Here is a 14,777-nt window from a genome sequence, read left to right on the forward strand (position 1 = left end):
GAGCGGGGTGCACTGGGATATGTGTGTACGCCTCCTTCAGATCGAGGGAGCAGAGCCAGTCGCCCTCGTCGATCAGGGGGTAGAGGGTCAGTAGGGAAAGCATTCGAAATTTTTCCCATACCAGGAATTTGTTGAGGCGTCTCAAGTCTAGTATTGGGCGAAGGTCTCCCTTTTTTTTCGGTACCAGGAAGTAACGGGAGTAGAAGCCCTTCCCCCGTTGGCCGGGGGGAACCTCCTCCACTGCTCTCAGGTGAAGCAGATCTCGAGCTTCGGAGAGGAGTAGGGGTAGCTGCGTCCGGTTGGGAGGGCAATTCCTTGGGGGGTTGTCTGGAGGAATGACCCGAAAGTTGAGAGTATCCTGATGAGATCACGCCAAGGACCCATGCGTCCGACGTGACTTGTTCCCAGCGAGGGTAAAAGACTTTGAGGTGACCCCCGATGGGAAGGAGGCCTGGGACTATGGCGGAGGGGGTCCGCCCCCTTCCGCGTATCCCGTCAAAAGGACGGGGACGGTTTGGTAGTCGCAGGCGGTTGGGACTTGGGCAGAGCCCAATGGTGGGCTTGCGGACGCCTGGGCGGAGGCCGCGAGAAAGCAGGAGTGGATTTTTGTGGGTAGCGGCGAGGAGGGGCCCTGAACGGCCTGGACGTGGGCGGTTTAGGCTTTTGCCGCACGAGGGAGGCAAACGAGCGTTCGTGTTCGGAGAGGCGTTTTGTAGCCGCCTCGATAGTGTCATCGAACAGTTCTTTACCCACGCAGGGGAGGTTAGCCAACCGGTCCTGTAAGTTGGGGTCCATGTCGACCAGGCGCAGCCAAGCTAGTCGGCGCATGGCGATAGTAAAGGCTGCCTCTCTGGAGGAGAGTTCGAAGCCATCGTAGGCCGCGTGGAATAGATGGAGGCGTAGGTTGGAGAGGGACTCTGCAAGCAGGCTAAACGCTCCTTGGCGGGAGGCCGGTAAGTCAGTTTCAAAGGCTCTCAGTAGTCCAATGAGGTGTTTGAGATAGGATGTGAAGGTGAAAGTGTAGCTTTGCACCCTAGAGGCCATCATCGCATTTTGATATAGTCTCCTGCCGAACTTGTCTAGGGTTCGGCCTTCTCGGCCTGGGGGGACCGCCGCTGAGACACTGGAGGGGTGAGCCTTTTTCAAGGAGGATTCTACTAACTGCGACTGGTGGGAGAGCTGCGGTTGTTCAAATCCCGGGAAGGGTACTGTACGGTACTTGGCTTCCATTTTGGAGGGTACTGCTGTGACCATATAGGGGGTCTCGAGGTTCCTGAAGAAAGCCTGTTGGAGTACCGGGTTAGGCGGTAAGCGAAGGGACTCTATGGGCAGTGATGGCATATCCAGCTCCGCTAGGTACTCCTTAGAGTATCTGGAGTCGGACTGGAGGTCTAAGTCCAAAGCGTGGCCCATGTCCTGGACAAAGCGAGAGAAGGATGGGCGGGATGTTCCCGAGGCCCCTTGCGGGGTCGGTGAACGAGACCTCCGTCGGGTGGAGAAGGATGGGGAGGCTTCCCTCGAGTATCGAGGTTCTTGCTCCGATCCACGCTCTGAGACCAGGGAAGCACTGTGAAAGTGTTCCGGGGTCGTGGATCTCCGTCGTCTCGAGGAGCCCCTCGGAGACGATGCCGGGGTTCGGGGTACCGATCGATGTTGGATCGGTGACCTCGACCCGGACTCCCTCGGTGAAAGTCTGAAACCTCGGATCGGAGCCCCGGTCCGAGGGGGAGTTCGGAGGATGCGCGGGTTGGAGTGATAGCTCCGTCACCCTCAGCGGTCCCGTACGAGGTGTAGGTGAACGGCCTCGTAGAGTGGGGGAACCTCGGGCCTTCTTGGAGGTACGGCGGTTCGAGGTTTCTGTCGTTTTAGCACGACGTTTTGCCCCGCGGCGGTCTGTGGAGGGAGAGCGCCTCGGGTGTCTCGGCGAGGTGTCCGAGGAGGATGGGATGCGGCGAAGCTTGCGCGCTTTTCCTCGAGGTGGCTCGACGCGAGGCTCAGGCTGGTCTGGCACATGCGGGGTCGAGGTTGAGGCCGGTTGTAGATGGGCCACTGCAGCGGACAGCTCCGATGAGATCATCGCTCGGAGTAGGTCCTGGAAAACGGGCACGGACAGCATCGAGGGCATGTCCACTGCCTCGGTGCACTCCACCGGGGGCGACCTCGTATCAGAGTATTCCAGTGTGGTGGAGGCACGGCCCGAAGGCTTGGTGGGTTTCGCCGGGGCTGTGAGCATGGGACTTCCGCCATGCGTTGCCGGTGTCCCCGAGGCTGGCTTCTTCGCTGTTACGGAACCTGAAGAGGGAAGAGGGGACTTACCCGGAGCCGAGGCTTTCTGTTGTCCCGAGGACTTCGGATTGGAGTCTCGAGGCGATGCCGAGGTATTCGGGGCCGAGGTCAAGGCCGGGGCCGACCTCAAGGCCGAGGTAGAGGGTTGGTCAGCGGTGAAGAGATCCGCCATGCGGGCTTTTCTTCGGCGGTGGGCCCGGTTCTGGAAAGTAGCACACTGGGGGCAGGAGTCAGTTGGATGAGCGGCCCCCAGGCAGAGGATGCACCGGCGATGCGGGTCTGTGATGGAAAGAAGCCGCTCGCACCGGGTGCACTTTTTAAAGCCGGTCAAAGGCCGGGACATAGAATCGAAAGTGGCCGCGGCTCGAGTAGCCACGCGGCCACGGGGACCCGGAAGCCTCCGGGTCGGTCAAAAACGAAGCAGGAACAAGTTGAACAAGAAAAAATTTGCGCACAGCGACTTAATCAAGAAAAAATAAGAAAAATCGCGGTGCTAGAAGGCAGTTGGGGCAGAGCCTGAAAAAACACGACTTCTAGGCTCAGCGGAAAATTTTGAACTGGAGACCACGAGGGGATGCGCTCCCTAGTGGAGCAGGAAGGCACGCATACGTGGAGCAGCAGAGCAAACTTAAATCTTCAATCAAGTTTGCTTGAAAATGCTTCCACATCGGGGCTCCGTAGATGACGCCACCCCACATGTGAGAATATCATGCCTACTTGTCCTGGGATAACATTCCATATGTGCAAGTTCAAATAGGTTACCAGCTCCTTCAATTCATTCATAGAAAACTATACATTTGACTTGTATGTTTAAATTCGATATTAAATAAATATTTAAATGTATAAATGAGTGCTCAGTGTCTTATCTCCTGCACGAGAGCCACAGCGAGATCATTCGAGGACCATCATCGAACTTATGGGTTCCGTATGTGCAATCAGGTTCCACAAGACGTTCTCTCTGATGCCCAGAAGTTTGACTGAACCATTATTTTACACTGGCCGGTTTAACTGCCCCTTTGAGAATCACTCAGGCATCACAGAGGGCTAAACAAGATCGGTGCTCTTCACCCCCCTTTGCTTTACTTCAGGTCACAGTTCCTACCTCATCAGATAGATCGGTGATGTGGTGCCAGGTCTGTGGGTGTTTTGGGCCACCTCAATACTGTGCCCAGGAAAGGGATAATTTCCATTGGGTTCTGCAACCCCAATCACTTCGAAAAGTTGGCTCTTATGGGGGTGTGAGATTTTCTTTGTGAAAACAAGGATCATTTTGATGGAGCTGGTAAGAGACCCTTTCAGGTGTAACTAAATAAATACACGGTTGAATGCAATCCACTTGGGTCTCCTTTTCTTCCTTGCTGGTTTATGGTAAAAAGCTATCACCATGCTTATCACATCCATCTCTTTGCTGACGCTACATTCTAACTTAACACGGATGATAATAATAAAGGGAAAAGACGTTACCGAGTCCCAAAGGGCACAGTAAATCGCGTCTGTTCTTTTAAAAAAAACAAGAAAGACAATTGGGAAGAAATGAAACTCAAAAAAGGAACCACTTCCAAAGAGACGAATGCCAGAAAACAAAAGGAAGTTTATGCTTATTAAGAACTTTCTATACCACATAACAGCCTAACGGGATCCAAGCGGTTTACAATACATAGTTCACATTCTTCAAGAAAAGAACTCCATTAAAAATAGAAAAGGAAAGATTAAGAACAAAAGTTGTTTTTTTTTTTCATAAAATATCATAGCAAACATCTCAACAATAATAATTCTAATAGTAAAACAATCAAAGCTCAATGAACCATAATTAATACCTACAGCTAAAAATTTTTGCATTACAGAACTAATCATTACTTCAATACATAATTAATCAATCAATCATTATATAAACCCGGATCACAGTCCCAAACTCTGTTCTAAGTTGAGAAGGCCAATTGGAAAAAATATGCTTTTAAATGTCTTTTAATCTAATCTAATCTTTGGTTTATATACCGGGTCATCTCCCAGTGGAGCTCGACTCGGTTCACATATAATTAAGACTAGAGTACCGTATTTTTACGCATATAACGCGCGCGTTATACGCGTTTTTACCTACCGCACATACCCCTCGCGCATTATACGCGTGAGCGCGGTATACAAAATTTTTTTTTACATAGTTCCCACCCCGCCCGACGCCCGATTCACCCCCCCAGCAGGACCGCTCGCACCCCCACCCCGAACGACCGCTCGCACGCGCTCCCACCCGCACCCGCATCCACGATCGGAGCAAGAGGGAGCCCAAGCCCTCTTGCCCGGCCGACTCCCCAACTCCCCGACAATATCGGGCCAGGAGGAAGCCCAAACCCTCCTGGCCACGGCGACCCCCTACCCCCACCCCGCACTACATTACGGGCAGGAGGGATCCCAGGCCCTCCTGCCCTCGACGCAAACCCCCCTCCCTCCAACGACCGCCCCCCCCCAAGAACCTCCGACCGCCCCCCCAGCTGACCCGCGACCCCCCTGGCCGACCCCCATGACACCCCCACCCCCCTTCCCCGTACCTTTGGTAGTTGGCCGGACAGACGGGAGCCAAACCCGCCTGTCCGGCAGGCAGCCAACGACGGAATGAGGCCGGATTGGCCCATCCGTCCCAAAGCTCCGCCTACTGGTGGGGCCTAAGGCGCGTGGGCCTATCAGAATAGGCCTTGGAGCCTTAGGTCCCACCTGGGGGCGCGGCCTGAGGCACATGGGCCCAACCCGTGGCCAGGAGGGTTTGGGCTCCCTTCTGGCCCGATATTGTCGGGGAGTCGGCGGTCCTTTGGGGTGGGGGTGCAAGTGGTCCTGCCGGGGGGGGGGGGGGGGTATGTATCGGAGAGTCGGGGCAGTGCACGGAAAGTCAGGGCGGGTGAACGGAGAGTCGGGACAGCGCACGGAGAGTTGGGGCAGTGCACGGAAAGTCAGGGCGGGTGAACGGAGAGTCGGGACAGCGCACGGAGAGTCGGGGAGGGCGAAAGGAGAGTCGGGGTGGCCAGAGGAGAGTCGGGGCGGGCGAAAGGACAGTCGGGCTGCATGCGCGGTATACCTGTGAGCGCGGTATACAAAAGTTTTTGTACATAAAATCGTGGTTTCTGCGCGCTATACCCGTGTGCGCGTTTTACACGGGTGCGCGTTATCTGCGTGAAAATACGGTACATAGCAGAAAACATAGGAGAAGGAAGAACTAATTAAAAACTAAAGTAAATAAGTAAAGCATAAGAAAAATAACTATAATATTATCATTTCGTTGAGGCTGTAGTTAAACCATTTAAAGTTTATATATGATTCTTCTTTTCTCAAGTCTAAGGGCAGATTATTCCATAACCGCGGACCTAAATAAAAGAATGCACCATCTCTAGTTGACGCAAGATGTGCCTTCGAAATGTGAGGGACGACTACCCCATTGTCATTCAGAGATCGTAATAAACGCCTTGGGGTGTAAACAGTGGTCTCCCTAGTACATTTTAGCTGGGCGCTCCACCCGGCTAATTTAGGCGAGCATCGAGCTGTCATCTCGGAAGGTCGTGAATCCTGCTGCCGCTGCTCAACATTTTTTTAAAAACCCTCTCACCGGCTTGGGGATTCCCCGGGCTGACTTGGCACAGCCTGAAGAGCCTCCGGAAGCTCAGTGTTCGACCCCCGCCTCAGCCATTTGGTTTTGTTTTTTTTTAAAGTGCCAGCAAGGGCTCTAACGGTAACACTGTGCGTACCGACTTCCCTTATTCTCCTCCGAAACCGGAAGTTATGTCCTGGGGGGAGGGAAGAGAAGGGAAGCCGGCACGCACAGTGTTACCATTAGAGCCCCGGAGCATAGGTTCAATTCACTATAGGCTAAGGTGGGAGATAGGGCAGTGAGTTGAAGGGAGGGAAGGAGGGAAGCAGGACCCGGCATCGAGGAAGGCCCGAAGCAAGCAAGAGCAGTAAGTTATAAGCTTCCCTCCCTCCCTACCCTATCTCCTACCTTAGCCTGTAGTGAGTTGTGAATGCTGCACAGTGGACGGGTGTGTGAGACATGGAAGGGGGAAGGGGGAAGAGAAATGCTGCTTCTGCTGCACCCAATTGGGGAGAGAGAAGAAAGGAGGGAGAAGTAAGACCAGGAGAGGAGAGGAAAGAGAGATGCCAAGACCATGGGAGGGAGGGAAAAAAAGAAGGAAAGGAGATACCAGACCATTGAGGGAGGGGGAGAAAGAGATAAATGCCAGACCAGGGGAAAGGAAGGAAGGAAGGAGGGAGAGAAAGGAAATAGAGGAGATGCCAGATAATGGAGGGTGAGGGTGAGATGGAAGGAGAAGAGAGAGATGGGGGGAGGGAAGGGAAACTAAGGAGACAAATGCTATACCAAAGGGAAAGGAGGGAGAGATAGGAGAAGAGAGAGATGTCAGGGCATGGGAGGAGGGAAGGGAAAGAGATAGAGATGCCAGACCATGGGATGGAGTCAGAAGGAAGGAAGGAAAGAGAGATATGCCAGACCATAGGGGAGGGGGTGGAGATAGAAAAATGGAGAGGGGGTGAAGCTGAATGAATCATGTACAAAGGAGAGAAAGGGCACAGGATATACAGTTTATTGAAGGGACATAAAAAGAGGGAAGATGCTGTATGGAAGAGAGAGAGGGCAGGCACTGGATGGAAAGGGCAGAGAGGGCGGACAGTGGATGGAAAGGGCAGAGAGAGGGTGGACAGTAGATGGAAGGGGTAGGTACAGAGAGGGAAGAGGCTGGGTGGAAGGGGCAAAGAGAGAGGGCAGATGTTGCATGGAAGGGAGAGAGGACAAACACTGTATAGAAAGAAGAGAGCGAAGAGAAGATGATTAAAGCAGAAACAACAAAAGGTAGAAATAATATTTTTGTTGCTTTACATAGAATCAAGTAGTATTTTAACTGTATTGATAAAAGTTTATAAATAGAAAATGGAAATAAGGCAATTTTTTTTGGACTACCTCTTTCCTCGGGTCAGGACAGGATACCATAACAGCAGTATACTGTACTGTCTTAAAGAAAGATTTGGCCTCTGGAAGCTAATTGAAAAATGGATTAGTCCAATAAAATGGTATTTTCTTATTTCTCGTTATTTGTTTTATTTCTATTTGTTAATTTATAAAGTGGTGATTGTTATGTATCAGTTTTTTCAAATTTACATCTACTGTCTTTATATTTTGCACAGTATTAGGGGACGTGTCACTGTTTCTGTGGTGTTGCATTGTATGCAGAGTCTGGTTTCTTGGCGGTTCAGTTTAAGTTTTGTCTACATATTTCTATTTTTAGTTTGTGATTATTCCATATTGGGTGAGGGTGTTTCTGTGTTCTGTGTGTATGAAAAGGACATGGTTTTCTGTTAGCATGGTACAAAATCAATTGACTGTGCAGGATTTGGCTTGTTTAGTTTTACATTGTATGTGTTGGTGTTCTAGTGCTCACTGCAGTGTTTAAGATGCTGCCTTTTCCTAGGAGCACCCTTGTTGTGTGACTCATGGATTATTACTAAAAATAATTTTTCTACATAGAGGAGGGGGTTGTTAAAAAATGATCAGCGCTGGCTGTCATATATACTAGGCCACTGGATTACCCGACAGTATGGAGCAGGACCTGCTCTTATTGGAACATTGGTCCTCGACTTGGCAGCTGGGCTTTAATGCCAAAAAATGTAAGGTCATGCACCTTGGCAGCAAAAACCCATGCAGAACTTACACTCTGAATGGTGAGACCTTAGCTAGGACTAGGGCAGAATGTGATTTGGGAGTAATCATTAGTGAAGATATGAAAACTGCCAAGCAGGTGGAGAAAGCTGCATCCAAATGGTGGGATGCATCCGTAGAGGTTTCGTCAGCCGGAGGCCCGAAGTCATAATGCCCCTGTACAGATCCATGGTGAGACCTCATCTTGAATATTGTGTTCAATTCTGGAGACCACATTATCAAAAAGATGTGCGGAGAATCGAGTCGGTTCAGCGAATTACCACCAGGATGGTCTCGGGACTCAAGAGCCTCCCATATGAGGAAAGACTGAATAAACTGCAACTATACTCGCTCGAGGAACGTAGAGAGAGGGGGGACATGATTGAGACTTTTAAATATATCACGGGCCGCATCGAGGTGGAAGATGATATCTTCTTTCTTAAAGGACCTTCAACCACAAGAGGTCATCTGCTGAAAATCAAAGGTGGGCAATTTCATGGCGACACCAGGAAGTATTTCTTCACCGAAAGGGTAGTCGATCATTGGAATGAACTTCCATTGCAGGTGATTGACGCCAGCAGCGTGCTCGATTTCAAAAAGAAATGGGATATGTATGTGGGATCTCTAGCCGGGTGAAGTCTGGGGGTGGGTCATTAGCGTGGGCAGACTTGATGGGCTGTGGCCCTTTTCTGCCGTCATATTCTATGTTTCTATGTTTCTATCTTGTCCTAACCACCAAATTTCCCCATCCTGCCCCACCCGGCTACTTTTTCATTCTACCCGGCTGGAAAAAATTTCTGGGGAGAACACTGCGTAAAATAGCACCAAATTAGAAGTAACAGTGGAAAATTCAAAACATAAGTGATTCAAGGGCACTACTTATGCACACATCTCAAAAGTGCTCAGGGGGGACCAGGGCCGGATTTTCCTATAGGCTAACTAGGCTTCAGCCTAGGGCCTCAAGATCAAGAGGGACCTACATTCAAATTGTAAGCAAAATTAAAATTGCACTATTCTAAAAACAGTGAACACTAAAACACTGAACCGAAAATAAGGAGAAATTCTACGCTTCAGGATCAGAACCGGCTCCGGCCGCAACGGGGCGCCGACTCGGCTTCTCCCTTTCTTTTTCTCGCCATGGGAGGAGGATCGGGGAGGGAAAGACGTCAGTCTGGAAACATCTGGGCAAAGCCCAGCCCCGTGGGGAGAGAGGCAAAACGTGGATCCGTCAGGACAGGGCGGCCCAGACTGGCATCGGGGGTGGGGTGGGGGGTTTCAGTGGAAGGGGGATGGGAGACAGGCAGGCTGGCATCGGAGGGGGTGTGAGGGGTTTAATGGAAGGCAGGCAGGCAGGATGGCATGGGGGTGTTCAATGGAAGGGGGATGGGAGGCAGGCGGGCATCGGAGGAGGGGTGAGGTGAGGAAGGACGCACTGGGGGCACTAATGACATAGGAAGGGGCAATGTTGTGTGTTATGTTTGATTAGTTATTGTTACAAGTACTATATATGGTGCTGAGAATAAATGTCCAAATAAGTGTTCTCGACTTTTTTTTATTTATTATCCGTGTCACATTTTTTATAAAGGTTAGTACCAATAACAACATGTTTCATTTAACATATTGATATATATCACAGTAATGATGTATTTTATTATCTCTCATGTAATTTACAAACTTAAAAATGGGAGCTGAAAGGGCCTCATAAGTGGAATAGCCTAGGGCCTCTTTTCATCTAAATCCGTCCTGGGGGGGACAACCCACAAGGTGGAGCGTCTTAAATAAATAGTCATCTTCTGAGCAGTAGTGTGTACATTTTTTCTTTTTTTATAACGTGGAAACTCAAAAACGTGAACAATCTAAAACGTATCTGATAGACAAGCTGGACGGGGTTCAGAAACATGTTCTAGGCTCTGACGCGTTTCGCCACCCGTTAAAGCCTTTCCAACATTTGTGAAGACAAATGCAGCTGAGTGTGGCAGAATCACATCTGAGAACTGCAATACGGGTTCTTGGAAAAAGCCTTGGCGAAACGTGTCAGAACCCAGAACGTGTTTTATAATTTGTCTAGGTGTTCTGTTTGTAGTCCTTTTATGTTAATTGTTTTGATATACTATTTGTATTACCCTAATTATATTTTATTTATATTCACGTTTATTTTTTAAAAATTGGGACCCTTACATACAAAAATTATCCTCGAAAGCAAGAAGTATGATTCTTAATACTTTATATTAAAGCTATGTAAATGCACTTTGCATTTTTATATATTTGGTATTTCATGTCACCTTTCATTCTAGGGTAGGGGGGGAATAGGAAGGATGATTTTAATATGTGTTAAATTACTTGAACTGTATTTCTGTTTAATTCATTTATTATAATGTTATAATAATATTCAAAACAATCTAAGGTCATTCTTTAAAAATGTTATAAATGAAATAAATAGAATGAAGGGGGAGAAGAGTAGGGGGAAAGGGAAGGGATCAAGGTTGGGTATAGAAAGGAATGGATTAGGTATATAGAAATATATTTTGGAGGAATGATAAAAATATGTAAGGAAATATTATCATTGTGAATTTAATTGTAATGAATATCTCTTTGTATCTTATTATTGTATATTTATTTGATTCCTTCAATAAAATGTTATAAATTATTTATTTATATTATTACCCTAATTTTAATTGTCCAACCACCTTGAAATATACCATAAGGTGGTATATCAAATATAACATTTTATTGAAGAAATCCAATAATATAATACAATAAAATAATCATTACATAATACATTTTTTATAAACTTGAAACTTGTCCCGCAGTCTGAGCACTTTTGAGATGTGTGCATAAGTAGTGCCCTTGAATCACTTATAGTTTGAGTTTTCCACTGTCACTTCCTTTTGTTTTCTGGCTTTTAAAAACCAAAACATCTTCCTTCGCAAACTTCGGATTTCACGACAGGTGAAATGCGGCGCAGGTTCGCGCTAGGCAAGAAAGCCTTTTACTTTATAACATTTTATTGAAGAAATACAATAAATACATAATAATATAACACAGTAAAATAGTCATTATATTTAAATTGACCATATTAACTTCTAATAAATGTTTATCATTCCTCTAAATACATTTTTATATCTCTCAATATGTTCCCTCAATTTCCGACACCCCCCCCCCCCCGTATTTTACACTGTACCATTTTATTGAAGGAATCAAATAAATAAACAATAATATGATACAAAAAGACATTCATTACAATTAAATTCATAATAAAACATTTGCATACACATTTTATCATTCCTCCAACAAATCATTCCTATTTCCCTCCCTACCCTAGAATGAAAGGTGACATAAAATACCAAATAAATAGAAATATTTTTAAAAAACCACATTTATTTAAATCTAATATAAAGTATTAAGAATCATACTTCTTGCTTTCGAGGATAATTTTTGTATATAAGGATCCCAGATTTTTAAACATAATCGTGTTCTTTTAGGAAATTTACGAACCTCCAAAACCTCAAATAAAATTAAACGATGGAATTGATTTCTCCAATGCCAATAATTTGGAGGATCTTTTTGTAACCAATTTTGTAATATGCATTTATGACTAATCATACATGCTTTTTGAAAAAGAATACATCTTTCATGTCCAAAAACCGCACCACAAGCTGCTGCTTTACCAAATAATACCCTTTTTGGAGATTCAACCAATTGACAATTCCATAGTGACCCTAAAAATAATAGGATGGCAGACCAGAAAGATTTAACCAGATGACATTTCCAAAACGCATGAGATAAAGTATTTGAATCCTTCTCACATTTGATACAAATAGGAGAATTAACTAATCCTGCATGAAATGCTTGTACTTTTTAAATCAGTGCGCAGCAGAGACAGGGTGAAAATACAGACCGCTCCCCTCCCCCCGTTTACCTCTGCTCCTGCGGGATCCCGTAACTCCAGTCCACCTTCACGGCTGCGATGTGGTGCTGCCTGAAAAGGGCTTCCAGCCCGGGCAAAGACCCCAGCAGGAGGCCGAGGAGCAACCGGAGGCCCCGCGGACCCATATGTAGAGCGGAAGCCTGCGGCAGCCAAGCGCGCGCCGATGCACTCACGCGCACAGGAGGAATGGCGCGGGCCGCCAGGTGTTGAGAAGTGTGCCGGAGGACGAATGGCAATCGCGCGCGCGCTGCTGCTGCTGGACGCAGACCTTTTTCCTCTCAGCGGAGGCACGCGCCCGCTGGCTGCCGTCTCCACTCTCGGAGGAGGCCCGCGCCGCTCAGGGGGTGGCACGCGCTGCTGGATCCTTAGTGCAGCGCTCTCTGCCGAGGCATGCGTCGCTCAGGCGGAGGAGGAATGGCACGCGCCCTTGCTCCAGAACCTCGGTTTGAGGCTGCCAGTGCCCCGGGGAAGCCTATGCCCCCAAACCAAGCTGTGGAAGGGAGACCTAAGGATATACCACCTCAGCACAGGCCAAGCCAAAAGTCTCTACAGAGAGGAGGAATGAACTTGGACACAAGTGCCCTGGATTTCAGCCAAGGAGAGTACCGGACAGTCCCCTCCCCTCCCAGGCGGTAGGCAGAGAACAGGAAACAACAGGGAGCAGCAGGCTGAATATATCACTTCACAAAAGTCAGGCAGACCCTCACTAACTACAGAGTAAAGTGTCCACTGTTGGAAGCAGGATACATTGGTTTTCTCCTTATGTCTATTCTCCTGCTAAGCCTATAGAAGGAAATTGTATTCATAGGCTGCCTAGTTGAGAGTCTATGCATTTTCTTACTTACTGTAGGTGCTACAGTAGTTTTAAAAGACACTAGGCACCTATGTGCCTTCATAAATAATAACATAGTAAATGACAACAGATTTTTAAAAAAACCTATGTGATCCATCCAGTCTGCCCAACAGTTACATTCATTCTCAAGGTAATGCTGAAGTACAAACCAGTAACTATTCATTTTACTTGCAAAGTTCCAATATAAGATCTCTTCCCCCCAGGTATAGTAAAATACTTGAATAAGTGTCGTAAATCACACTTTGAAATTAGATGAGGATTTTTACACCCGATTGAGAGCAGGTAAGTGTTCCTGCATAAAAATTCACAAGTATACTGATTGGTTAAAGTATATTATGATTAACATGCTTACAAGGGGCCACTAGCCCAACCAACAAAGTTGGGGCAGTCTCCATCGAGGTGTATACACTTAGTCCAATGATTTTCCACTTTTTCCATGCCGTATTTTTCTGACAGAACGAAGAAAAAAAAAGTGGAAAAATCACTAGACTAACCGCCTCTTTTACAAAGCCGTGCTAGTGGCTGCCCTGGCAAAGCCTGCTAGTGGCAGCAGTGGCGTACCTAGGGTATGTGGCATCCGGGGCCCAGCATTTTTTGACACCCCCCCCCCCCCATGTAAAAATTTTTTTTTTTTTTTTTTTTGCAATAACCATGAAATGGAATAAATGGTCAGAATAGAAACAGGCAGTGAAAATTTTCTTTTATTGAACCTCATATATGTAACCATTATTCCAAACATAACATAACATAAATTATGTCTAAATTGTCATGACATTAGAAGTACATATGGAGTAGTTGCAGATGATGCTTGGGACAGTCCTGATTGTGTTAGTTCGGTTTTATGTGTTTTTTGAATAGAAGGGTTTTTATTTATTTTTTGAAAGTTTTGTAGTCTGCGGTCGAAGTCAATAGGTTGTAGAGTTGGAGGTCGAGAGTTGCAGCTCGAATGGCTAGGAGGTTGTTTAAACAGTTTTTGGTTGGAGGGTGTGTGAATGGTGCGTGAGTTCTATGTCTAGTTGAGGTGGATTTAATTAGTCGATTGTTCCAATAGGCTGGGCTGTCTCCGTTTATTGCTTTAAATAGTAGGCAGGAAAATTGGAAGTGGTTAGTAGGGATAGTGGAGCATATCTGGAGACTGAGTAAGAAGATTAAAACAACAAACTTAAAAGCAACTTAGAATTCTCTTCCATTTTTGTTCCCATTATAAAAAAACACTGATAAGTTCCCAGGAAAAAAATACATTAAAATAAGAAGTGAAAACAAAGGCCCCTACAGATGAGAACATAACATAAGAATAGCCTAACTGGGTCACACCAATGGTCCATCATGCCCAGTAGCCCATTCTCATGGTAGCCAATAGTGCTGCCCGATTCAGAGAAAAATATTTCATTCGATTCGATTCACCCTGTTGAATCGATTTTTCGATTCAATTCACTGTTAATGACACCGCTTTTTAAGTTTAAACAAAGTACAACAATAAATTTCACAACAACAATAAATTTCACAAAGTACTTAAAAAAAAATCACATTTTTCCATTAAAGCAGTTCTGGAGACATTTGCTTGAACAGTCTTTTTTCCCAGTCCATAAGCAAGCAATATGAAAAATATTTCCTTAATTATCTACTCAAACATTTTTGCTATTTACTTTCATTGTACCTAGACTATTATTCAGTAGAAAAAATTTAGTTTATTCAATCAAGCAGAACATTCACTCATAGAAGTCCAATGTCCACACAGGATTTGATTGAACAAACCAAATTTTTCTACTGAATAATAGTTTAGGTATACTGAATAGCAAAAATGTTAAAGCCACACAGAAAAGCAGTAAAAGTCAATAGGTTCTCCAAGTGGGAACAACCTGATGTCTCAGCACTTGAGGAAAAGACCACGTAATAATGTTTATAAGATAAATCATATAAATGATTATACTGAAGCAGGGTGTCCTCAGTGTGAGAGGTAAGCGAGAGGAGAGAATTCTCCAGCGCTTCACACAATAAGGCACAGGTTAATCACCCTCTGC

The 14,777-nt window shown here is 46.4% G+C and overlaps 1 protein-coding gene across 1 annotated transcript in view; it reads right to left on the bottom strand.

The window, feature by feature from the left end:
- F5 (coagulation factor V) overlaps positions 1-12,534 on the bottom strand; it is a 181,297-nt gene extending 168,763 nt beyond the window's left edge. Inside the window, exon 1 of the mRNA XM_033948697.1 lies at positions 11,895-12,534. Coding sequence (XP_033804588.1) covers positions 11,895-12,028 — 134 coding nt within the window. The 5' untranslated portion in view covers positions 12,029-12,534. The remainder of the gene's footprint in view (positions 1-11,894) is intronic.
- Positions 12,535-14,777: the final 2,243 nt, after the last annotated feature.

This window comes from Geotrypetes seraphini, chromosome 6, assembly GCF_902459505.1.
Source record: "Geotrypetes seraphini chromosome 6, aGeoSer1.1, whole genome shotgun sequence".
NCBI classification, from domain to species: domain Eukaryota; kingdom Metazoa; phylum Chordata; class Amphibia; order Gymnophiona; family Dermophiidae; genus Geotrypetes; species Geotrypetes seraphini.